The sequence below is a fragment of the Oncorhynchus tshawytscha genome, linkage group LG14 (assembly GCF_018296145.1).
Source record: "Oncorhynchus tshawytscha isolate Ot180627B linkage group LG14, Otsh_v2.0, whole genome shotgun sequence".
In the NCBI taxonomy this organism is placed as follows: domain Eukaryota; kingdom Metazoa; phylum Chordata; class Actinopteri; order Salmoniformes; family Salmonidae; genus Oncorhynchus; species Oncorhynchus tshawytscha.
In genome coordinates this window covers 56,098,673-56,122,645 of record NC_056442.1, presented here as the reverse complement: position 1 = coordinate 56,122,645, position 23,973 = coordinate 56,098,673, and the positions used below count along the sequence as shown (strand labels likewise).

Here is a 23,973-nt window from a genome sequence, read left to right as displayed (position 1 = left end):
TATAACCTCTAAACCCCTCTTTTTATAACCTCTAAACCCCTCTGTTTATAACCTCTAAACCCCTGTTTATATCCTCTAAACCCCTCTGTTCCACAGCAATGGTTATGAGCAGCTTTATGGCACCAGACTAAACTTCTAGAGGCCTTACACCATTGTTTTTATTGACAACACTGTTTTTTTTATTGACAAAAGTTTTTTAGTTTTTATTGACAACAGTGAGTGAACACTTACTCCGTAATACCTGGCTGTACTCACCACCCCCCCCACACTACTAAACGAATGAGAAGAAAAAGTCCTCCAAGAGCATCTAACAACCCTGAGTGGTTATGTATGATAACGTTGGAAAAATCAGACTAGCTCTCTGCTGCCACCTGGTGTTTAATGTATGACAACAGTTTGTGACAGAACTGCTGGCCCATGTTGACTCCAATCCTTCCCACAGTTGTGTCAAGTTGGCTGGATTCCTTTGGGGGGGGGGGGTCCATTCTTGATACAAACAGGAAACTGTTGAGCGTGAAAAACCTAGCGACGTTGCAGTTTTTGACACAAACCGGTGCGCCTGGCATCTACTACCATTCTCTGTTCAAAGACACTTACATCTTTTGTCTTGTCCATTCACCCTCTGAATGGCACACATACACAATCCATGTCTCAATTATCTCAAGGCTTAAAAATCCTTCTTACCCCGCCATGTGGACCTCCTCCATGCCCAGGGACTTGACCAGACACGCCCGATGATGGCTGAACTGGTCAAAGGTGTGCTTCCCATGATACCTGCCTGTTCCACTCTGACCTATGGGGTTCAGAGGTCACAGGGCTAGGGTCAGATGAGGGGTCAAAGGGTCATGTGACTCGTTGTTAAGGATTATGTTTATTAATATTAATAATATGTATTATTATGTTAGCTGCATGATGGTCTGCATGATGGTCTAGCAGCACTTCTCCAAGGTCACGCAACCTTTCAACTCAGTCCCAGAGACACGCTACCCTTCAACTCAGTCCCAAAGACACGCTACCCTTCAACTCAGTCCAAAGACAAGCTACCCTCCAACTCAGTCCCAGAGACACGCTACCCTTCAACTCAGTCCCAAAGACACGCTACCCTTCAACTCAGTCCCAAAGACACGCTACCCTTCAACTCAGTCCCAAAGACAGTCCCAGAGACACCCTTCAACTCAGTCCCAAAGACAAGCTACCCTCCAACAGTCAGTCCCAGAGACACGCTACCCTTCAACTCAGTCCCAAAGACACGCTACCCTCCAACTCAGTCCCAGAGACACGCTACCCTCCAACTCAGTCCCAAAGACACGCTACCCTTCAACTCAGTCCCAAAGACACGCTACCCTCCAACTCAGTCCCAAAGACACGCTACCCTCCAACTCAGTCCAGAGGACACGCTCCAACTCAGTCCCAACCCTCCAACTCAGTCCCAAAGACACGCTACCCTCCAACTCAGTCCCAAGGACACGCTACCCTTCAACTCAGTCCCAAGGACACGCTACCCTCCAGCTCAGTCCCAAGGACACGCTACCCTCCAACTCAGTCCCAAGGACACGCTACCCTCCAACTCAGTCCCAAGGAAAAGCCTAGCAACGTTGCAGTTCTTGACACAAACCGGTGCGCTGGGCATCTACTACCATTCTCTGCTCAAAGACACTTAAATCTTTTGTCTTGCCCATTCCGCCCTCTGAATGGCACCCAGACACAATCCATGTCTCAATTATCTCAAGGCTTAAAAATCCTTCTTCAACCAGGTCTCCTCCCCTTCATCTACACTGATTTGAAGTGGATTTAACAGGTGACATCAATAAGGGGTCATAGTTTTCACCTGGATTCACCTGGTCAGTCTGTGTCATGGAAAGAGCAGGTGTTCCTAATGTTTTGTACACTCAGTCTATATCGTATATATATCTGTCCCAAATGGTATGCTATTTTCTGTAAATGTAGTGCACTACTTTTGACTAGAGCTCTATGGGCACCGTTCAGAAGTAGTGTACTGAATCGGGAATAGTGTGTCATATGAGTGTATCCGGAGACGACAAAAAGGCACATTGAATTACATTGAATTGAAATAGGGTTTCCAGGTGCAGCAGGAGAATTAAAAACAACAGATGACCGTTGCATTTTACGAGCAGCCATTTTACCCCTCTACTACCGCCACCATCCACTTTAAAAGGAAAGCGGCAACAACATTTCTCTAACACTGGGGCATATGTGTCAACGTTTTATGTGAGCAGAACATTAAGGCCTAATTTGCTCTAAAAACCTGGTTTTCAATACAGTAGTTCATTGATTAGCCTACTTCATCTTTTTAGCTGTAGTTAAGTGAGAGAACTTCATGAATAGTATTATATAATGTCGTAAAAAAAAAAAAGTTAAACATTCATTTGATACAAATTCATACAACAGAAGACATTTTTAAAAATGAAGACATGGAAGGTACAGACTAAAGAAACTCACATAATACCTTGACAATAATGCATTGGTGTCTCTACTCTTTCCCAAAATTACCAGTTTTTCCTGAGAAAGGTATGAATATTTCCGATAGGAAGATTCCCGGAATCATAATGGAAGAAGCAAGAAATCAGAAATCCTCCAGTAGGGATTTCAGGAAGGGAATTTGGGGGGAAAGTTACCAGAATGTGCAACCCTAACCCTAACTCGGAAAGTATTCAGACCCCTTCACTTTTTCCACATTTTAATACATTTTGTTCTAAAATGGAATGAAATCATTTCCCCTCATCAATCTACACACAATAGCCCATAATGACAACACGAAAGCAGGTTTTTACAATTTTTTTTGCAAATGTATTAAAAATAAAACACAGAAATACCATAAGTATTCAGACCCTTTGTTATGAGACTCGAAATGTAGCTCAGCTGAGCATCCGGTTTCCACTGATCATCCTTGAGATGTTTCTACAACTTGATTGGGGTCCACCTGTTGTAAATTCAATTGATTGGACATGATTTGGAAAGGCACACACCTGTCTATATAAGGTCCCACAGTTGACAGTGGATGTCAGAGCAATAACCAAGCCATGAGGTTGAAGGAATTGTCCGTAGAGCTCCGAGACAGGAGTCGAGGCACAGATCTGGGGAAAGGTACCCAAACATTTCTGCAGCATTGAAGGTTCCCCAGGAACACAGTGGCCTCCATCGTTGTTAAATGGAAAGAAGTTTGAAACCACCAAGACTCTTCCTAGAGCTGGTCGCCCGGCCAAACTGAACAATCGGGGGAGAAGGGCCTTGGTCAGGGAGGTGACCAAGAACATGATAGTCAGAGTTCACTCTGACAGAACTCCACCAATCAGACCTTTAGGGTAGTGTGGCCAGATGGAAGCCATTCCTCACTAAAAGGCACATGACAGCCCGCTTGGAGTTTGTCATAAGGCACCTAAAGGACACTCAGACCATGAGAAACTAGATTATCTGGTCTGAACCAGATATTGCCAACATTGAACTCTTTAGCCTGAATATGGCCTGAATGCCAAGCGTCACAGGAGGAAACCTGGCACAATACGTACGGTGAAGCATGGTGGTGGCGGCATCATGCTGTGGGAATGTTTTTCAGCAGCAGGAACTGAGAGATCGAGGGAAAACTGAATGGAGAGCAAAGCACAGAGAGATCCTTGATGAAAACCTGCTCCAGAGCACTCAGGACCTCAGACTGGGGTGAAGGTTCACCGTCCAACAAGACAACGACCCTAACCACACAGCCAAGAGAACGCAGGAGTAGCTTTGGGACAAGTCTCTGAATGTCCTTGAGTGGCCCAGCCAGAGCCCGGACTTGAACCCAATCGAACATCTCTGGAGAGACTGGAAAATAGCTGTGCAGCAACGCTCCCCATCCAACCTGACAGAGCTTGAGAGGATCTGCAGAGAAGAATGGGAGAAACTCCCCAAATACAGGTGTGCCAAGCTTGTAGTGTCATACCCCAGAAGACTTGAGGCTGTAATCGCTGCCAAAGTGCTTCAACAAAGTACTGAGTAAAGGGTCTGAATACTTATGTAAATGTGATATTTCAGTTGTTTTTTTATACATTTGTAACAAATTAAAAACCAGTTTTTGCTTTGTCATTATGGGGTATTATGTGTAGATTGATGAGGGAAAATGTAATACATTTTAGAATAAGGCTGTAACGTAACAAAATGTGGAAAAAGTTAAGGAGTCTGAAACATTCTGAATGCACTGTATGTCTGCTGTACAGACACACACAACAACAACTTCAGGTCTATGTCTACTGTAGAGACACACAACAACTTCAGGAGGGTGATGAAGAGAGAGGAGAGATATAGGAGAGAGAACAGAGAGAACGGAGAGAGGAGAGAGAGAGGGGAGTGAGGGGAGAGATAGAGGACAGAGGAGAGGAGAGAGGGGAGATATAGGAGAGTAAACAGAGAAAGGGAGAGAGGGGAGAGAGAGGGGAGAGATAGAGAGAGAACGGAGAGAACGAGGGAGGAGAGAGAGAGAACGGAGAGAACGAGGGAGGAGAGAGAGGGCAGAGAGATAGAGAGAGAACGGAGAGAACGAGGGAGGAGAGAGAGGGCAGAGAGATAGAGAGAGAACGGAGAGAACGAGGGAGGAGAGAAAGGGCAGAGAGGGGAGCAATATAGGAAAGAGAGCAGAGAGAAGGAGAGAGGAGAGAGAGGGGAGTGAGGGGAAAGAGAGAGAGAAAATGGAGAGAAGGAGAGAGGACAGAGAAAAGGAGAGAGGGGAGGGATATAGGAGAGAGAACAGAAAAAAGGAGAGAGACCAGAGAGGACAGAGGAGAGGAGAGAGAACAGAGAGAAGGAGAGGACAGAGAGGACAGAGAGAAGGAGAGAGAGAGAGAGAGAGAGAGAGGGGAGAGAGAGGACAGAGAGAAGGAGAGAGAGGACAGAGAGAAGGAGAGAGAGGGGAGAGAGGAGAGAGGACAGAGAGAAGGGAGAGGTAGGATGCAACAATAATCACATAATGACTTGACATTAATGTGTTAATACCCCAGTCCATGGTGTCTCTACTCTTTCCCAAAATTACCAGGTTTTCCTGAGAAAGGTAGGAAGATTCCCGGAATCATAAGGGAAGAAGCAGGAAATCCGAAATCCTCCAATAAGGATTCCTGGAATACCGGTAGATTTTGGGGAAGTTACCAAAATGTGCAACCTTAACTTCACTGTGTCTATCCATCAATCACAAACAGGTGCAGCTGACACCGGCCGCAAGTATTAGAATCACAGTCAGGGCGACCAGGAGTCCCAGAGCCACAATGGATGCCGTGACGGCCCAGATGTAGGTGCCCTTGGAGAAGTCAACCAGTGGGGTCCTCATGGCCAGCCTGACCCTGCGAACCTTCTGGTGGTTCTGGGGTGGATACCGCACCATGTGGACCTCCTCCAGGCCCAGGGACTTGACCAGACACGCCCGATGATGGCTGAACTGGTCAAAGGTGTGCTTCCCATGATACCTTCCTGTTCCACTCTGACCTGTGGAATGGGGTTAGAGATGTTAGACATTATGATGTTCAAGTTTCCCAGGTTTACCAGAAATCCCTGTTGGAAGATTCCCGGAATCAGGAGGGACTAAACAGGAAATCCAGGAATCTTCCAACCAGGATTTCAGGCAAACCTGGAACATTTGGGAAAGTTGCTGGAATTTTTCAACCATAGTCCAAATTCAAGGATTCCCTATGTTGGCTACTGTGTCGCTTTCCATTCCACCTTTTCTATTATTGTTAGCATATATGTGAAAGCAGTCAGGTCTCTGATTCAGAGGGGTTGGGGGTTAAATGAGGAAGACACATTTTGGTTGATTCAGTTGTGCAACTGACTAGGCATCCCCTTTCCAATAAAAGACAGATCTAATTTTTCAGTTCTTTGACAATCTTTAAACAAACAAAGATAAATCATAGAATTAGATTAGAATGAAATTATAGATTAAAATGGAAGATCAGAAAAAAAACACATCTAGCAAGCAAACAGCAGCCCGCCATGGGCAAAATCAGTGGCTCGGCGTCATTACAGAGGATCGGTGATGGCAAGCTGACACCGCTAACAACAGTCAGGGGCTTACACCACCAGGGTTGTGAGTTTAGTTACAGTGTCGGACACACAAAGACATTAGACATTATTCAAAGCCAGGGGAACCAGACACAGGGACATGTCTTTCGTACGTCGGCCAATACAGGTAAAGACTAGCTAGCGCCAGATTTGCCAAAGTCTCCAACAGGTGCAGTTCAAGCCACCAGCAATTAACAGGATGGCAGTCAAGGTGACAAAGAGACCGAAAGCAAAGACGGTGGCCGTCACGGCCCAGATGTAGGTTTTCCTAGAGAAGTCGACCAGTGGGGTCCTCATGGCCAGCCTGACCCTGCGAGCCTTCTGGCGGTTCTGGGGTGGGTACCGCACCATGTTGACATCCTCCATGCCCAGGGACTTGACCAGACACGCCCGATGATGGCTGAACTGGTCAAAGGTGTGCTTTCCATGATACCTTCCTGTTCCACTCTGACCTGTGGGGTTCAGAGGTCACAGGGCTAGGGTCAGATGAGGGGTCAAAGGGTCATGGGACTTGTTAAGGATTAGATGTTAGCTGCATGACGCACTAGCAGCACTTCTCCAACAGTCCCAAGGACACGCTACCCTCCAACTCAGTCGCAAGGACGAATTAACCTCCAACTCAGTCCCAAAGGTGTGCTACCCTTCAACTCAGTCCCAAGGACACGCTACCCTCCAACTCAGTCGCAAGGACGAATTAACCTCCAACTCAGTCCCAAAGGTGTGCTACCCTCCGACTCAGTCCCAGGGACGCGCTACCCTCCGACTCAGTCCCAGGGACGCGCTACCCTCCGACTCAGTCCCAGGGACGCGCTACCCTCCGACTCAGTCCCAGGGACGCGCTACCCTCCGACTCAGTCCCAGGGACGCGCTACCCTCCGACTCAGTCCCAGGGACGCGCTACCCTCCGACTCAGTCCCAGGGACGCGCTACCCTCCGACTCAGTCCCAGGGACGCGCTACCCTCCGACTCAGTCCCAGGGACGCGCTACCCTCCGACTCAGTCCCAGGGACGCGCTACCCTCCGACTCAGTCCCAGGGACGCGCTACCCTCCGACTCAGTCCCAGGGACGCGCTACCCTCCGACTCAGTCCCAGGGACGCGCTACCCTCCGACTCAGTCCCAGGGACGCTCTACCCTCCGACTCAGTCCCAGGGACGCTCTACCCTCCGACTCAGTCCCAGGGACGCTCTACCCTCCGACTCAGTCCCAGGGACGCTCTACCCTCCGACTCAGTCCCAGGGACGCTCTACCCTCCGACTCAGTCCCAGGGACGCTCTACCCTCCGACTCAGTCCCAGGGACGCTCTACCCTCCGACTCAGTCCCAGGGACGCTCTACCCTCCGACTCAGTCCCAGGGACGCTCTACCCTCCGACTCAGTCCCAGGGACGCTCTACCCTCCGACTCAGTCCCAGGGACGCTCTACCCTCCGACTCAGTCCCAGGGACGCTCTACCCTCCGACTCAGTCCCAAGGACGCTCTACCCTCCGACTCAGTCCCAAGGACGCTCTACCCTCCGACTCAGTCCCAAGGACGCTCTACCCTCCCGACTCAGTCCCAAGGACGCTCTACCCTCCGACTCAGTCCCAAGGACGCTCTACCCTCCGACTCAGTCCCAAGGACGCTCTACCCTCCAACTCAGTCCCAAGGACGCTTAACCTCCAACTCAGTCCCAAGGTGTGCTACCCTTCAACTCAGTCCCAAGGACACGCTACCCTCCAACTCAGTCCCAAGGACATAACCTCCAACTCAGTCCCAAAGGTGTGCTACCCTCCAACTCAGTCCCAAGGTGTGATAACCCTCCGACTCTAGTCCCAGGGACGATCTACCCTCCGACTCAGTCCCAGGGACGCGCTAACCCTCCGACTCAGTCCCAGGGATTACGCGCTACCCTCCGACTCAGTCCCAGAGGACTCTACCCTCCGATCAGTCCCAGGGACGCTACCCTCCGACTCAGTCCCAGGGATTATCCCTCCGACTCAGTCCCAGGGACGGCTACCCTCCGACTCAGTCCCAGGGACGCTCTACCCTCCGACTCAGTCCCAGGGACGCGCTACCCTCCGACTCAGTCCCAGGGACTCCCTCCGACTCAGTCCCAGGGACGCGCTACCCTCCGACTCAGTCCCAGGGACTATATGGATGGATTATCTCTGTGGTAACTTGCTACCCTCCGACTCAGTCCCAGGGACTCTACCCTCCGATTATCAGTCCTGGGACGCGCTACCCTCCGACTCAGTCCCAGGGATCGCTACCCTCCGACTCAGTCCCAGGGACGCGCTACCCTCCGACCAGTCCCAGAGGACTCTCTGGACCCTCCGACTCAGTCCCAGGGACGCTTGTCCCTCCGAGGAGTCCCAGGGACGCTTACCCTCCGACTCAGTCCCAGGGACGCTCTACCCTCCGACTCAGTCCCTGGGTAACTTGTCCTCCGACTCAGTCCCAGGGACGCTCTACCCTCCGACTCAGTCCCAGGGACGCTCTACCCTCCGACTCAGTCCCAGGGACGCTCTACCCTCCGACTCAGTCCCAGGGACGCTCTATCCCTCCGACTCAGTCCCAGGGAGGCTCTACCCTCCGACTCAGTCCCAGGGACGCTCTACCCTCCGACTCAGTCCCAGGGACGCTTACCCTCCGACTCAGTCCCAAGGACGCTCTACCCTCCGACTCAGTCCCAAGGTAACGGTCTACCCTCCGACTCAGTCCCAAGGATTACCCTCTGTGTTAACTCAGTCCCTAAAGGACGCTCTACCCTCCGACTCAGTCCCAAGGACGCTCTACCCTCCGACTCAGTCCCAAGGATTATCTACCCTCCGACTCAGTCCCTAAAGGACGCTCTACCCTCCGACTCAGTCCCTGGACGCTCTACCCTCCGGTCAGTCCTAAAGAGGACTCTACCCTCCGACTCAGTCCTAGGTAACGTCTACCCTCCCGACTCAGTCCTATATGGATCTACCCTCCGACTCAGTCCCAGGGACGCTCTACCCTCCGACTCAGTCCCAAGGACGCTCTACCCTCCAACTCAGTCCCAAGGACATGCTACCAACTCAGTCCCTGGCATCTTTCAGAAACTTGTTCACCTGAGGATAACTCTGATTCTATCTATGTGTATTATCTCTGTGGTAACTGGTCCCCTAAAGAGGATCTCTATATGGATTATCTCTGTGGTAACTGGTCTCCTAAAGAGGATCTCTATATGGATTATCTCTGTGGTAACTGGTCTCCTAAAGAGGATCTCTATATGGATTATCTCTGTGGTAACTGGTCTCCTAAAGAGGACTCTATATGGATGGATTATCTCTGTGGTAACTGGTCTCCTAAAGAGGATCTCTATATGGATTATCTCTGTGGTAACTGGTCTCCTAAAGAGGACTCTATATGGATTATCTCTGTGGTAACTTGTCCCCTAAAGAGGACTCTATATGGATTATCTCTGTGGTAACTTGTCTCCTAAAGAGGACTCTATATGGATTATCTCTGTGGTAACTGGTCTCCTAAAGAGGACTCTATATGGATTATCTCTGTGGTAACTGGTCTCCTAAAGAGGACTCTATATGGATTATCTCTGTGGTAACTGGTCTCCTAAAGAGGACTCTATATGGATTATCTCTATGGTAACTTGTCCCCTAAAGAGGACTCTATATGGATTATCTCTATGATAACTTGTATCTGTACATGATGAACTCTGAATTACTCAAAGGGGGTTTATGTTCCTCTCAGAAATTCTGTCTTATTTACATCACACCAGCCTCATGCTGTCTCCCTCATCACACCAGCCTTTAGATGCTGTCTCGTCCCCTCATCACACCAGCCTTTAGATGCTGTCTCACCCCCTCATCACACCAGCCTTTAGATGCTGTCTCACCCCCTCATCACACCAGCCTTTAGATGCTGTCTCACCCCTCATCACACCAGCCTTTAGATGCTGTCTCACCCCCTCATCACACCAGCCTTTAGATGCTGTCTCACCCCCTCATCACACCAGCCTTTAGATGCTGTGACACCCTGTGGAGATTGTTGGGCCTGGGAGTGTTTAGGTTAATGTAAACTTGGTATTGTTTGATTGGTCAATGGTGGTTGGTTTTGGGTTGAGAAGGTTCCACCTTCAGATGTTCTACAGGTAATGAAATGCATTGGTTCTCTCTCTTATCCTGTATCCAGTCCATGGAGGAAGGTTGTATGATCAATTCTCGCTTCCTAGAATTCTAGGCCTCTGGCCTAGTGAGTGTCTCGTTGTTCATGCTTTGTCCTATAGGTTAACTTTAGGATCTATGTGGTTGGAATAATGCTTTGGCCTCTGGCCTAGTGAGTGTCTCGTTGTTCATGCTTTGTCCTATAGGTTAACTTTAGGATCTATGTGGTTGGAATAATGCTTTGGCCTCTGGCCTAGTGAGTGTCTCGTTGTTCATGCTTTGTCCTATAGGTTAACTTTAGGATCTATGTGGTTGGAATAATGCTTTGGAATGCTTGTTAATGTTTGTAATTTAAGCTTCATGCCTGGAATGTTAATCCATTCATTGTTCAATGTTAATTAACCATCTGCCTTTGATATAGACAATTCTCAGACCCATTCTTGTTAGTCAACGTCAACTCATTGTCTAATGCTTGCTTGTATATTTTAATTATCTTTATAGAGTCATATAAACATTTTAATAGGTTAATTGCTTAGTCTTTGTTACGGGTTTTATGTGACATATATCTAATATACTTGTATATACACATATTACTGCTCACTACAGTCAGAGGGTGAATTTAGACACAGTCTATCTGTCTACTGCAGGCAAGCCACCATTGGACTGTCGTAGGCATGACTACTTTAGTGGCTATGTGTGGTCGGGCCGGCAGTGGCATGCCATCATATCAGCTGCCGTCAGTTCACCAAAATCGTCCCAATACCGGCTAGCGTGCCGACCAACAGTATATTCACCAGAGATCCGGCTAGCGTGCCGACCAACAGTATATTCACCAGAGATCCGGCTAGCGTGCCAACCACCAGTATATTCACCAGAGGTTCGGCTAGGCCGTATCCTAAAGCCTAACAGTATATTCACCAGAGGTCCGGCTAGGCCGTATCCTAAAGCCTAACAGTATATTCACCAGAGGTCCGGCTAGCGTGCCGTATCCTAAAGACCAACAGTATATTCACCAGAGGTCCGGCTAGCGTGCCAACCAACAGTATATTCACCAGAGGTCCGGCTAGCGTGCCGACCAACAGTATATTCACCAGAGGTCCGGCTAGCGTGCCAACCAACAGTATATTCACCAGAGGTTCGGCTAGGCCGTATCCTAAAGCCTGACAGTATTATAAGACAGTTTTCTTACCTACACCCCCAAAGGGCAGAGAGTTGAGGGTGTAGTGCATAATAACGTCGTTGACTGTCACCCCGCCACTGGTAGTCTCAGCCAGCATTCGCCTTATCACCTTATGGACAGAGACAGAGAGAGGGATGTCTTATATCACCTTATGGACAGAGACAGAGAGAGGGATGTCTTTTATCACCTTATGGACAGAGACAGAGAGAGGGATGTCTTTTATCAGCCCCATCATATGTAAATACATACTGTACATACCCCAAAATAAGGACAATTGTTGTTGCCACAGTAACAGATGACCTCCTTCCAGTATATAAACGACATTTCAGCAGGAGCTCAACTAAAAGTGACCCATGCCCAATCGCAAAATAAACCCCTAAATCCTATGCCCAAATTGTGGAGATTTGAGTGGATTTGGCAGGTGTAATCTCCACTTTGTCCTCCTGTTTTTGGGGGGATTTCAGCCCTACTCCATAGCTTGCTCACTAGCTCCCTCCAGACCTTACCTTCTTGTTGGAGGAGAAGACGTAGAGCGCCAGGGGCTTCTCTCTCTCGTTGATGAAGTGGATGGCGTCATCTATGTCGCTGACGGTCACTATGGGCAACAGGGGCCCGAAGATCTCCTCCTGCATCAGCCTAGCCTGGGGGGGCACGTCCTTCACCACCGTGGGGGCTGAGGGGTCAGGGGTAAAAAGTTTTTTGACAGACAAAACATAGTTCTCAAGTGTTTCAGAAAGAATCCCGGCTGGAGGATTCTCAATTAGTACATTCTTAGTTTGAGGATTCCCAGTTAGAGCAATCCCAGTTGGGAGATTCCTGGAATCAAGAGAGCCGAGGGAATCCTCCAACTGAGCCACACTTGGTCCCATGGCAACGGCAGGGTTGTGGGTTTGATTCTCACGGGGGGACCAGTACAAATTAAATTGTATGCACTCACTACTCTGGATAAGAGCGTCTGCTAAATGACTAAAAAAAAAATTTTTTTTTTATTTAAAAAAAATGTAATTCTCCAATTTGAGATTTCTGAAAAACCTTGTAACTTTGGGAAAGGTACTGGGAATGTTGCAACCCAAGGGGAAATACAGTAATATTAAAACCCAAGTCTGCCCAACTACTAACTAATGTGTCACCAAATATCTGTCAGCCTAATGAGACTGCGTACCAATGTAGCGCTGTGATGAGTCACTCTGCCCCCCTACTGTTGCCGTGTAGCCCTCCAGTAGAGTCATCAAGCGGTTGAAGTGGCGCTGGTTGATGATGCGGCTGTAGTCAGGGGAGGATTTGGGGTCAGGCCCATAAAACTCCTAGGATTAAGGAAAACAACGTGTGGATTAGATGCTAGCTAGAGAGTAAGGGGTTGCTACCTACAGTCAATCAGGGTCGGGGTCAATTCTGGAAGGGAATTGAAATCAAATTCATGAATTGGGAAGATTCTCATAGAAAACTATGGACTTTCCCCCCCTTAGTTTTAATTTATGAATCTAATAATTTCATTTCACTTCCTGAATTGACTGAATTGAACATCTGAATTGATACCATACTGTGTACATTAATATACAATGTAATAAGGTAGTAATTCATTGGCAGAGCTATCGTAGCATCCTTGCTAGGTAGCTACAGTAGAGACAGAGAGGACGTAAGAGACCAGTAGTGTCTGCCGGATGCCCTCCACCACTCTGTTCTGGATGCTGGGTTCACACAGGATGTAGTCTGGGGCGATGCACGTCTGACCACAGTTTACAAACTTCCCCCACGTGATACGCCTGCGGGGGAGGAACAAAACCAACATGAAGAGAAAAATTAAATAATAAATATACCACAGACATCAAATCAATATGCATCTTTCGCATACACCTTGAACATTTTTCAGTTTCAAGCATTCTGATGATTTGTAAAAAGGAGCTAAGCATGCTGTTGTCTCATTACATATAACGACCCTTTAGGGTTAAACAATTCTGGGGGAAAAATCCTCAAATCCCCTGGTTTTCCAGAAATCCTGGGTGGAGGGTTATATATTTCCTGCTTATTCCCTTCTAACTCCGGGAATCTCTCGAAAGGGATTTCTGGAAAACCTTGGAGTTTTGGGAACGTTTTTTCAATTTTGCAACCCTATGACCCTTAAATCCTGCTCCTCACATCTTTCTCAACTTTCTACATCACCAACTGCCAAAACATTAGCCACAATGCTAAGCTAATACACGTCAGCTGAAACTGCTTTGCTAGTCAAAGATGCTAACTAGTACAAAACTCCCTATCAAGAATGCTAACTAGTACAAAACTCCCTATCAAAGATGCTAACTAGTACAAAACTCCCTATCAAAGATGCTAACTAGTACAAAACTCCCTATCAAAGATGCTAACTAGTAAAAAACTCCTTATCAAAGATGCTAACTAGTACAAAACTCCCTATCAAAGATGCTAACTAGTACAAAACTCCTATCAAAGATGCTAACTAGTACAAAACTCCCTATCAAAGATGCTAACTAGTAAAAAACTCCTTATCAAAGATGCTAACTAGTACAAAACTCCTTATCAAAGATGCTAACTAGTACAAAACTCCTTATCAAGAATGCTAACTAGTACAAAACTCCCTATCAAAGATGCTATCTAGTACAAAACTCCTTATCAAAGATGCTAACTAGTAAAAAACTCCTTATCAAAGATGCTAACTAGTACAAAACTCCTTATCAAAGATGCTAACTAGTACAAAACTCCTTATCAAGAATGCTAACTGTTAAAGCTAGCTCACTATGTCATCTCCAGCTGATATCAACAGGTTGTGGGGCTGTTACCTTGACCAACAATATGGCTGTTATATTACTGACACCATGAATTACAGAACACATGTATTACAGACCACAGCTATTACAGACCAAATGTAATAACTATGAACTGCATTGAGGTTTCTGACCGGCATGCGACTCTGAGGTCGACGTCCTTATCGATGTAACAGGGGCTCTTCCCTCCCAGCTCCAGGGTCACGGGGGTGAGGTGTCGGGCTGCTGCCTCCATCACCAGTTTACCCACAGTGCTGTTCCCTGTGTAGAAGACGTGGTCGAAACGCTGACGCAGCAACTCCTGAGTCTCTGACACGCCCCCACACACTACAGGGTACAGCTCCTGGAAACATTAAACACCCCAACATTAATTAACAGGACAGTTCATCCCAGAACCAAAGCTGCTTAGATGCGTGCTAAGATGCTTGCAAATTAAGCATGCTGTGTACTATCCCTTTAAGCGTGCTGTGAACTATCCCTTTAAGCGTGCTGTGTACTATCCCTTTAAGCGTGCTGTGAACTACCCCTTTAAGCGTGCTGTGTATTACCCCGTTAAGCGTGCTGTGAACTACCCCTTTAAGCGTGCTGTGAACTATCCCTTTAAGCGTGCAGTGAACTATCCCTTTAAGCGTGCTGTGAACTATCCCTTTAAGCATGCTGTGTACTATCCCTTTAAGCGTGCAGTGAACTATCCCTTTAAGTGTTCTGTGAACTATCCCTTTAAGCGTGCTGTGAACTATCCCTTTAAGCGTGCAGTGAACTATCCCTTTAAGCGTTCTGTGAACTATCCCTTTAAGTGTTCTGTGAACTACCCCTTTAAGCGTGCAGTGAACTATCCCTTTAAGTGTGCTGTGAACTATCCCTTTAAGTGTTCTGTGAACTATCCCTTTAAGTGTTCTGTGAACTACCCCTTTAAGCGTGCAGTGAACTATCCCTTTAAGCGTGCAGTGAACTATCCCTTTAAGCGTGCTGTGTACTATCCCTTTAAGCGTGCAGTGAACTATCCCTTTAAGCGTGCTGTGAACTATCCCTTTAAGCGTGCTGTGAACTATCCCTTTAAGCGTGCAGTGAACTATCCCTTTAAGCGTGCTGTGTACTATCCCTTTAAGCGTGCTGTGTACTATCCCTTTAAGCGTGCTGTGAACTACCCCTTTAAGCGTGCTGTGAACTATCCCTTTAAGCGTGCTGTGAACTATCCCTTTAAGCGTGCTGTGTACTACCCCGTTAAGCGTGCATAGGACATCAACTCTAGACAGCTGGATGTAGCCAGTATGTGTGTATGACATCACAGCAACAGAGGACTTGTCTATCCTACACGCAGTAATAAGGTCATGCTGTAATCTTGGAGCTAAATCACTGACTATTGGCTCACAGTCACAGGACTAAAACAGTTCAGCTCAGATTGCTCTCATAAACTGAGTGTACAAAACATTAAGAACACCTTCCGAATATTGAGTTGCTTTCATAATATATTTATATATATATAAATATATATGGGTGGTGTACCAAATGGCACCCTATTCCCTATATAGTGCACTACTTTTGACCAGGGCCCATAGGGTTCTTGTCTAAAGTAGTGCACTATATAGGGAATGGGGTGCCATTTGAGGGACGGTGACATACAGTATTCTCATACAGCAGACAAGGGGGAATAGAATAGCGACCTGGTCCAGATATCGTGGGAGCAGAGCTTTGAGGAGACTAGCTGAGTATTCACTCAGCTCAGACGGCTTCACCACAGCTGCATTGCCTGCAGAGAGAGAGAGGGAGAGAGTAAGAGAGAGAGACAGAGAGAGAGACAGAGAGAGAGACAGAGAGAGAGACAGAGAGAGAGACAGAGGAAGAGACAGACAGACAGACAGACAGACAGACAGACAGACAGACAGACAGACAGACAGACAGACAGACAGACAGACAGACAGACAGACAGACAGACAATGAACAGTGTGTGAATGGGATGACATCACTAACAGTGTGTGTGTGTGTGTGTGTGTGTGAATGGATGACATCACTAACAGTGTGTGTGTGTGTGTGAATGGATGACATCACTAACAGTGTGTGTGTGTGTGTGTGTGTGAATGTGGTGACATCACTAACAGTGTGTGTGTGTGTGTGTGAATGTGATGACATCACTAGCCTCGCTGTATGTCTCTCTCAAATGTCAATATGCCTTGTATACTGTTGCTCAGGTTAGTTATCATTGTTCTAGTTCACAATGGAGCCCCTAGTTCTACTCTTCATACCCCTGATAACTCCTTTGTCCCACCTCCCACACATGCGGTGACCTCACCCATTACAACCAGCATGTCCAGAGATACAACCTCTCTCATCATCACCCAGTGCCTGGGCTTACCTCCGCTGTACCCGCACCCCACCATACCCCTGTCTGCGCATTATGCCCTGAATATATTCTACCATGCCCAGAAACCTGCTCCTCTTATTCTCTGTCCCCAACGCTCTAGGAGACCAGTTTTGATAGCCTTTAGCCGCACCCTCATACTACTCCTTCTCTGTTCCACGGGTGATGTGGAGGTAAACCCAGGCCCTGCATGTCCCCAGGCACCCTCATTTGATGACTTCTGTGATCGAAAAAGCCTTGGTTTCATGCATGTCAACATCAGAAGCCTCCTCCCTAAGTTTGTTTTACTCACTGCTCTAGCACACTCTGCTAACCCTGATGTCCTTGCTGTGTCTGAATCCTGGCTCAGGAAGGCCACCAAAAATTCAGAGATTTCCATACCCAACTATAACATCTTCCGTCAAGATAGAACTGCCAAAGGGGGAGGAGTTGCAGTCTACTGCAGAGATAGCCTGCAAAGTAATGTCATACTTTCCAGGTCCATACCCAAACAGTTCGAACTACTAATTTTGAAAATTACTCTCTCCAGAAACAAGTCTCTCACTGTTGCCGCCTGCTACCGACCCCCCTCAGCTCCCAGCTGTGCCCTGGACACCATTTCTGAATTGATCGCCCCCCATCTAGCCTCAGAGTTTGTTCTGTTAGGTGACCTAAACTGGGATATGCTTAACACCCCGCCAGTACTACAATCTAAGCTAGATGCCCTCAATCTCACACAAATCATCAAGGAACCCACCAGGTACAACCCTAACTCTGTAAACAAGGGCACCCTCATAGACGTCATCCTGACCAACTGGCCCTCCAAATACACCTCCGCTGTCTTCAACCAGGATCTCAGCGATCACTGCCTCATTGCCTGTATCCGCTACGGAGCCGCAGTCAAACGACCACCCCTCATCACTGTCAAACGCTCCCTAAAACACTTCTGTGAGCAGGCCTTTCTAATCGACCTGGCCCGGGTATCCTGGAAGGACATTGACCTCATCCCGTCAGTTGAGGATGCCTGGTCATTCTTTAAAAGTAACTTCCTCACCATTTTAGATAAGCATGCTCCGTTCAAAAATGCAGAACTAAGAACAGATACAGTCCTTGGTTCACCCCAGACCTGACTGTCCTCGACCAGCACAAAAACATCCTGTGCCGGACTGCAATAGCATCGAATAGTCCCCGTGATATGCAACTGTTCAGGGAAGTCCGGAACCAATACACGCAGTCAGTCAGGAAAGCTAAGGCCAGCTTCTTCAGGCAGAAGTTTGCATCCTGTAGCTCCAACTCCAAAAAGTTCTGGGACACTGTGAAGTCCATGGAAAACAAGAGCACCTCCTCCCAGCTGCCCACTGCACTGAGGCTAGGTAACACGGTCACCACCGATAAATCCATGATTATCGAAAACTTCAATAAGCATTTCTCAACGGCTGGCCATGCCTTCCGCCTGGCTACTCCAACCTCGGCCAACAGCTCCGCCCCCCGGCAGCTCCTCGCCCAAGCCTCTCCAGGTTCTCCTTTACCCAAATCCAGATAGCAGATGTTCTGAAAGAGCTGCAAAACCTGGACCCGTACAAATCAGCTGGGCTTGACAATCTGGACCCCTATTTCTGAAACTATCCGCCGCCATTGTCGCAACCCCTATTACCAGCCTGTTCAACCTCTCTTTCATATCGCCTGAGATCCCCAAGGATTGAAAGCTGCCGCAGTCATCCCCCTCTTCAAAGGGGGAGACACCCTGGACCCAAACTGTTACAGACCTATATCCATCCTGCCCTGCCTATCTAAGGTCTTCGAAAGCCAAGTCAACAAACAGGTCACTGACCATCTTGAATCCCACCGTACCTTCTCCGCTGTGCAATCTGGTTTCCGAGCCGGTCACGGGTGCACCTCAGCCACACTCAAGGTACTAAACGATATCATAAGCGCCATCGATAAAAGACAGTACTGTGCAGCCGTCTTCATCGACCTTGCCAAGGCTTTCGACTCTGTCAATCACCATATTTTTTATCGGCAGACTCAGTAGCCTCGGTTTTTCGGATGACTGCCTTGCCTGGTTCACCAATTACTTTGCAGACAGAGTTCAGTGTGTCAAATCGGAGGGCATGCTGTCCGGTCCTCTGGCAGTCTCTATGGTGGTGCCACAGGGTTCAATTCTTGGGCCGACTCTTTTCTCTGTATATATCAATGATGTTGCTCTTGCTGCGGGCGATTCCCTGATCCACCTCTACGCAGACGACACCATTCTATATACTTTCGGCCCGTCATTGGACACTGTGCTATCTAACCTCCAAACAAGCTTCAATGCCATACAACACTCCTTCCGTGGCCTCCAACTGCTCTTAAACGCTAGTAAAACCAAATGCATGCTTTTCAACCGATCGCTGCCTGCACCCGTATGTCCGACGAGCATCACCACCCTGGATGGTTCCGACCTTGAATATGTGGACATCTATAAGTACCTAGGTGTCTGGCTAGACTGCAAACTCTCCTTCCAGACTCATATCAAACATCTCCAATCGAAAATCAAATCAAGAGTCGGCTTTCTATTCCGCAACAAAGCCTCCTTCACTCACGCCGCCAAGCTTACCCTAGTAAAACTGACTATCCTACCGATCCTCGACTTCGGCGATGTCATCTACAAAATGGCTTCCAACACTCTACTCAGCAAACTGGATGCAGTCTATCACAGTGCCATCCGTTTTGTCACTAAAACACCTTATACCACCCACCACTGAGACTTGTATGCTCTGGTCGGCTGGCCCTCGCTACATATTCGTCGCCAGACCCACTGGCTCCAGGTCATCTACAAGTCCATGCTAGGTAAAGCTCCGCCTTATCTCAGTTCACTGGTCACGATGGCAACACCCATCCATAGCACGCGCTCCAGCAGGTGTATCTCACTGATCATCCCTAAAGCCAACACCTCATTTGGCCGCCTTTCGTTCCAGTACTCTGCTGCCTGTGACTGGAACGAATTGCAAAAATCGCTGAAGTTGGAGACTTTTATCTCCCTCACCAACTTCAAACATCAGCTATCTGAGCAGCTAACCGATCGCTGCAGCTGTACATAGTCTATTGGTAAATAGCCCACCCATTTTCACCTACCTCATCCCCATACTGTTTTTATTTATTTACTTTTCTGCTCTTTTGCACACCAATATCTCTACCTGTACATGACCATCTGATCATTTATCACTCCAGTGTTAATCTGCAAAATTGTAATTATTCGCCTACCTCCTCATGCCTTTTGCACACATTGTATATAGACTCCCCCCTTTGTTTTCTACTGTGTTATTGACTTGTTAATTGTTTATTCCATGTGTAACTCTGTGTTGTCTGCTCACACTGCTATGCTTTATCTTGGCCAGGTCGCAGTTGCAAATGAGAACTTGTTCTCAACTAGCCTACCTGGTTAAATAAAGGTGAAATAAAAAATAAAAAATAAAAAAACTGTGTGTGTGTGTGAATGGGATGACATCACTAACAGTGTGTGTGTGTGTGTGTGAATGGGATGACATCACTAACAGTGTGTGTGTGTGTGTGTGTGTGTGAATGGGATGACATCACTAACAGTGTGTGTGTGTGTGTGTGTGTGTGTGTGAATGTGATGACATCACTAACAGTGTGTGTGTGTGTGTGTGTGTGTGAATGGGATGACATCACTAACAGTGTGTGTGTGTGTGTGTGTGTGTGAATGGGATGACATCACTAACAGTGTGTGTGTGTGTGTGTGTGTGAATGGGATGACATCACTAACAGTGTGTGTGTGTGTGTGTGTGTGAATGGGATGACATCACTAACAGTGTGTGTGTGTGTGTGTGTGAATGTGATGACATCACTAACAGTGTGTGTGTGTGTGTGTGAATGTGATGACATCACTAACAGTGTGTGTGTGTGTGTGTGTGTGTGAATGTGATGACATCACTAACAGTGTGTGTGTGTGTGTGTGTGAATGGATGACATCACTAACAGTGTGTGTGTGTGTGTGTGAATGTGATGACATCACTAACAGTGTGTGTGTGTGTGTGTGTGTGTGTGTGTGTGTGTGTGAGAATGGGATGACATCACTAACAGTGTGTGTGTGTGTGTGAATGGGATGACATCACTAACAGTGTGTGTGTGTGTGTGTGTGTGTGTGTGTGTGTGTGTGTGTGTGTGTGTGTGTGTGTGTGTGTGAATGGGATGACATCACTCAGTGGTAGCAGAATGCCAGACATATAGGGAGATGGATAATGCTGTGTGTACGTGTCAGTGAGGGATGGAGAGACAACGCTGAATAAAAGACAACTACAGTGGTGGGAAAAGTAGGAGAGGAGGGGGCAGCTGAAGATTACACAGCTAAGGAGGAATAGGGAGGGGGGTCGTTGGGGCGTACCTGCAGCGATAGCCCCGACCAGGGGCTGCAGGGTTAGGGCCCAGGGGTAGTTCCAGGCCCCGATAATGAGGACCACTCCCAGGGGCTCCGGCTGGATGTACGCCTTCAAGTACAGTACAGTACATTACAATCAACTTTATTCATCCCTTTTGAGTTCCAAGTAGAACCCTTTTGAGTTCCAAGCAGAACCCTTTTGAGTTCCAAGCAGAACCCTGTTGAGTTCCAAGCAGAATCCTGTTGAGTTCCAAGCAGAACCCTGTTGAGTTCCAAGCAGAACCCTCTGTTGAAAGGGTTATTCAAAGGGGACAGCGGCAGAACCATTTTAAGTTCTAGATATAGCTACACTGTTAGAATCAAAGTTAAGTGTAAATGGACTAATGCAGTGCAATGATAAGTCTTCCATAGCGTACCTGGTCTGAGATGGTGAGGAGGTTCCTCTCTACAGGCCGAGGAGCAGCCCACTGGGCCAGCTTCGACACAGCCAGGCTGATCTCATTCTCCAGGCCGATCAACTCAAACAGTGGGGTGTCATACTGGCTCTGTGGAACGCAAGGTGAGGTTTATTCAGTAAACTTACTGAAAATCTTTGCAAAATGATCTAAATGTATAAATCTGTGTATTTGTACAGTTATTCCCAACACTATAAACTTTCAAAAGCTGCTGAGGAAGACATAATTCCTAGTTCAGAGGCGTGATAGTTTGTGATATTCTTAAAAGGCTCATGTAATTGGCTCTTATCGAAGGTGTCACAATCGACCTCAGACTATCACAGCTCCATGTAATGAACTACTACTATATGTTTGAAGCTTACCCTGTTGATGTCCTGTTTGAGGGCGGTGGCGATCTCTCCCTGTCTGTCTGTGATCATCCTCTGGAGAGACTTGAGCTGCTGAACTCTGAACTCCAGGGGCCGCGGCCTCCCAGCGAGGAAAGCCTCCCTGGCCCTCTGCACCGCCTGCTTCTCCATGGTAACCGGTCACCAGCACACACCTGAACAGTAAACACACAGCCACTGTAAAGTACACACAAAGTACACCTGTTCAGATAGGTACATTTCACTAGAATACACCTGTAAAGTACACACAAATTACACCTGTTCAGATAGGTACATTTCACTAGAATACACCTGTAAAGTACACACAAAGTACACCTGTTCAGATAGGTACATTTCACTAGAATACACCTGTAAAGTACACACAAAGTACACCTGTTCAGATAGGTACATTTCACTAGAATACACCTGTAAAGTACAGCAGACAGACACAGGGACTAAAAATATGCATGCACATCCTTATACTTGTATCGTACATGGCTATATACTGTATCTAACTACATTTCTAATGAAAGGTAATTGTTTTGAATAATTACAGTACATTGGTTTATCATAGATTTGCCTATGAATACTCACGTGAAGAAAGTGCAGAGAATTATCCCAAACCATCAAATACATGTGCAGTGATTTTGTGGTCTGCTTAAAATGAACAAATAGGAAGTAGGTCTACTGTATTTTTCTTGAAGAGTATATTATCTAATCAACTTTGAGCTGATATGTAGCGGGATTCAACAGAGGACAAAGCACAAAAGTAGAATGCACGGTCTGCAATAGAAGAGTAACTACAGGATCAACAGCACTTTGAAAGGACTATTCAGTTGTTTGTTTTCTCTACCCTCAACCTAAATGTGGAATATAAAATATTACTTAAAAATGAGTTTACATATGTTGGTTGTCAAATCTGTTGAAATAATCATGAAATGGTGAATTACGATGCTTTCACCGTACAATAAAGAAGTACTGAACAGTATTTTGTCGGTTGAATAAGCTTAACTACATCATCAAATACATTAAAAACATGTAACACAACGTTTCCAATACTCACACATGAATAAAAGAAGCACGCGGGATTATTGTCTGTTGTCAATAAATAAATCGGAAAAAACGAAGGACAAAAAATACACTTCTGAAAAATTCAACCCTGCGGGACGGTGTTTTATTTTTAAAACGATATCATAAACTTTACTATTCTGCGCAAACTTCTTGCATAAAATAAAAAGCCATTCACCGTGTGAAAAAATTGCGCTGCTATCGATGTCTCATTACCAAGGAGGTGAACTACATTATGCCACAGTACCGTACCTTCTGTTCTGCCCAGGTTCTGCCTCACTGACGTAACCGTGGGATTGACGTTCATTTATTGCTCGAGGCGACGGGTGGTATCGGTTTAGCTGCAGACAGTAGCCGACTCAAATGAGCCGTTTTTTTGCATTTTTGCTAATTAATGGAATTATTTGTCTTTATGGAAAACGACCTAAAAATGACCTAGAATTTTCTTCATGAAGTTAATTAAATATGTTAAAAATATATACACACATATATATATATATATATATATATATATGTATATATATATATATATACACATATATATATATTTTTTTATGTCTCCTCTCCTTTTATGTCTCCTCTCCTTTTATGTCTCCTCTCCTTTTATGTCTCCTCTAGGACAAACAAAACCTTGTTTCTTGTCGTGTATTTTTTGACTGTCCTTGCCATTATGAATGTGTTATTCAATTAGTTTCTATGGGCTTTAGTAGTAAAGACCCAAATCAATATTTAATCAAATAATTTGTTAATATTTTTTTTATATCCAAAGGGGTCCTAAAATAAAAAAAAATAAAAAATAGTTAAGACCCATAGTACACTATATATACAAAAGTATGTGGACACATTTGAAATGAGTGGATTCCGCTTTTTTAGCCACACCCATTGTTGACATGTGTTTAAAATCGAGCACACAGCCATGCAATGTCCATTGACAAACAATGGCAGTAGAATGGCCTTACTGAAGAGCTCAGTGACTTTTAACGTGACACTGTCATAGGATGCCACCTTTCCATCAAGTCAGTTTGTCAAATTTCTGTCCTGCTAGAGCTGCCCCAGTCAACTGTAAGTGCTGTTATTGTGAAGTGGAAACTTCTAGGAGCAACAATGTTTCAGCCGTGAAGTGGTAGGCCACACAAGCTCACAGAACGGGACCGCCAATTGCTGAAGCGCATTCATCCCTAAAGCCAACACCTCATTTGGCCGCCTTTCGTTCCAGTTCTCTGCTGCCTGTGACTGGAACGAATTG

The 23,973-nt window shown here is 46.6% G+C and overlaps 1 protein-coding gene across 4 annotated transcripts; it reads right to left on the bottom strand.

The window, feature by feature from the left end:
• Window positions 1-558: 558 nt before the first annotated feature.
• On the bottom strand, window positions 559-23,063 carry LOC112239159 (aldehyde dehydrogenase family 3 member A2). 4 transcript variants are annotated; one of them, XR_006078880.1, is made up of 12 exons: window positions 22,723-22,966; window positions 21,657-21,835; window positions 21,256-21,384; window positions 20,846-20,948; window positions 15,788-15,873; window positions 14,258-14,466; window positions 12,992-13,109; window positions 12,509-12,650; window positions 11,853-12,019; window positions 11,356-11,455; window positions 5,448-6,491; window positions 559-774 (listed from the first exon to the last, which is right to left on the bottom strand). XR_006078880.1 is itself a non-coding variant. In XM_042297706.1 (11 exons), the coding sequence occupies exons 2-11, from the start codon at window positions 21,810-21,812 to the stop codon at window positions 5,174-5,176; spliced, it is 1,503 nt and encodes a 500-aa protein (XP_042153640.1). In that variant the 5' UTR covers window positions 21,813-21,835; window positions 22,723-22,966; the 3' UTR covers window positions 4,854-5,173. The 4 variants fall into 4 exon arrangements, 3 of the variants coding, with proteins under 3 accessions (XP_042153640.1, XP_042153638.1, XP_042153639.1); XM_042297706.1 differs by lacking the exon at window positions 559-774 and having other exon boundaries at window positions 4,854-5,466; XM_042297704.1 differs by lacking the exon at window positions 559-774 and having other exon boundaries at window positions 5,371-6,491.
• Window positions 23,064-23,973: the final 910 nt, after the last annotated feature.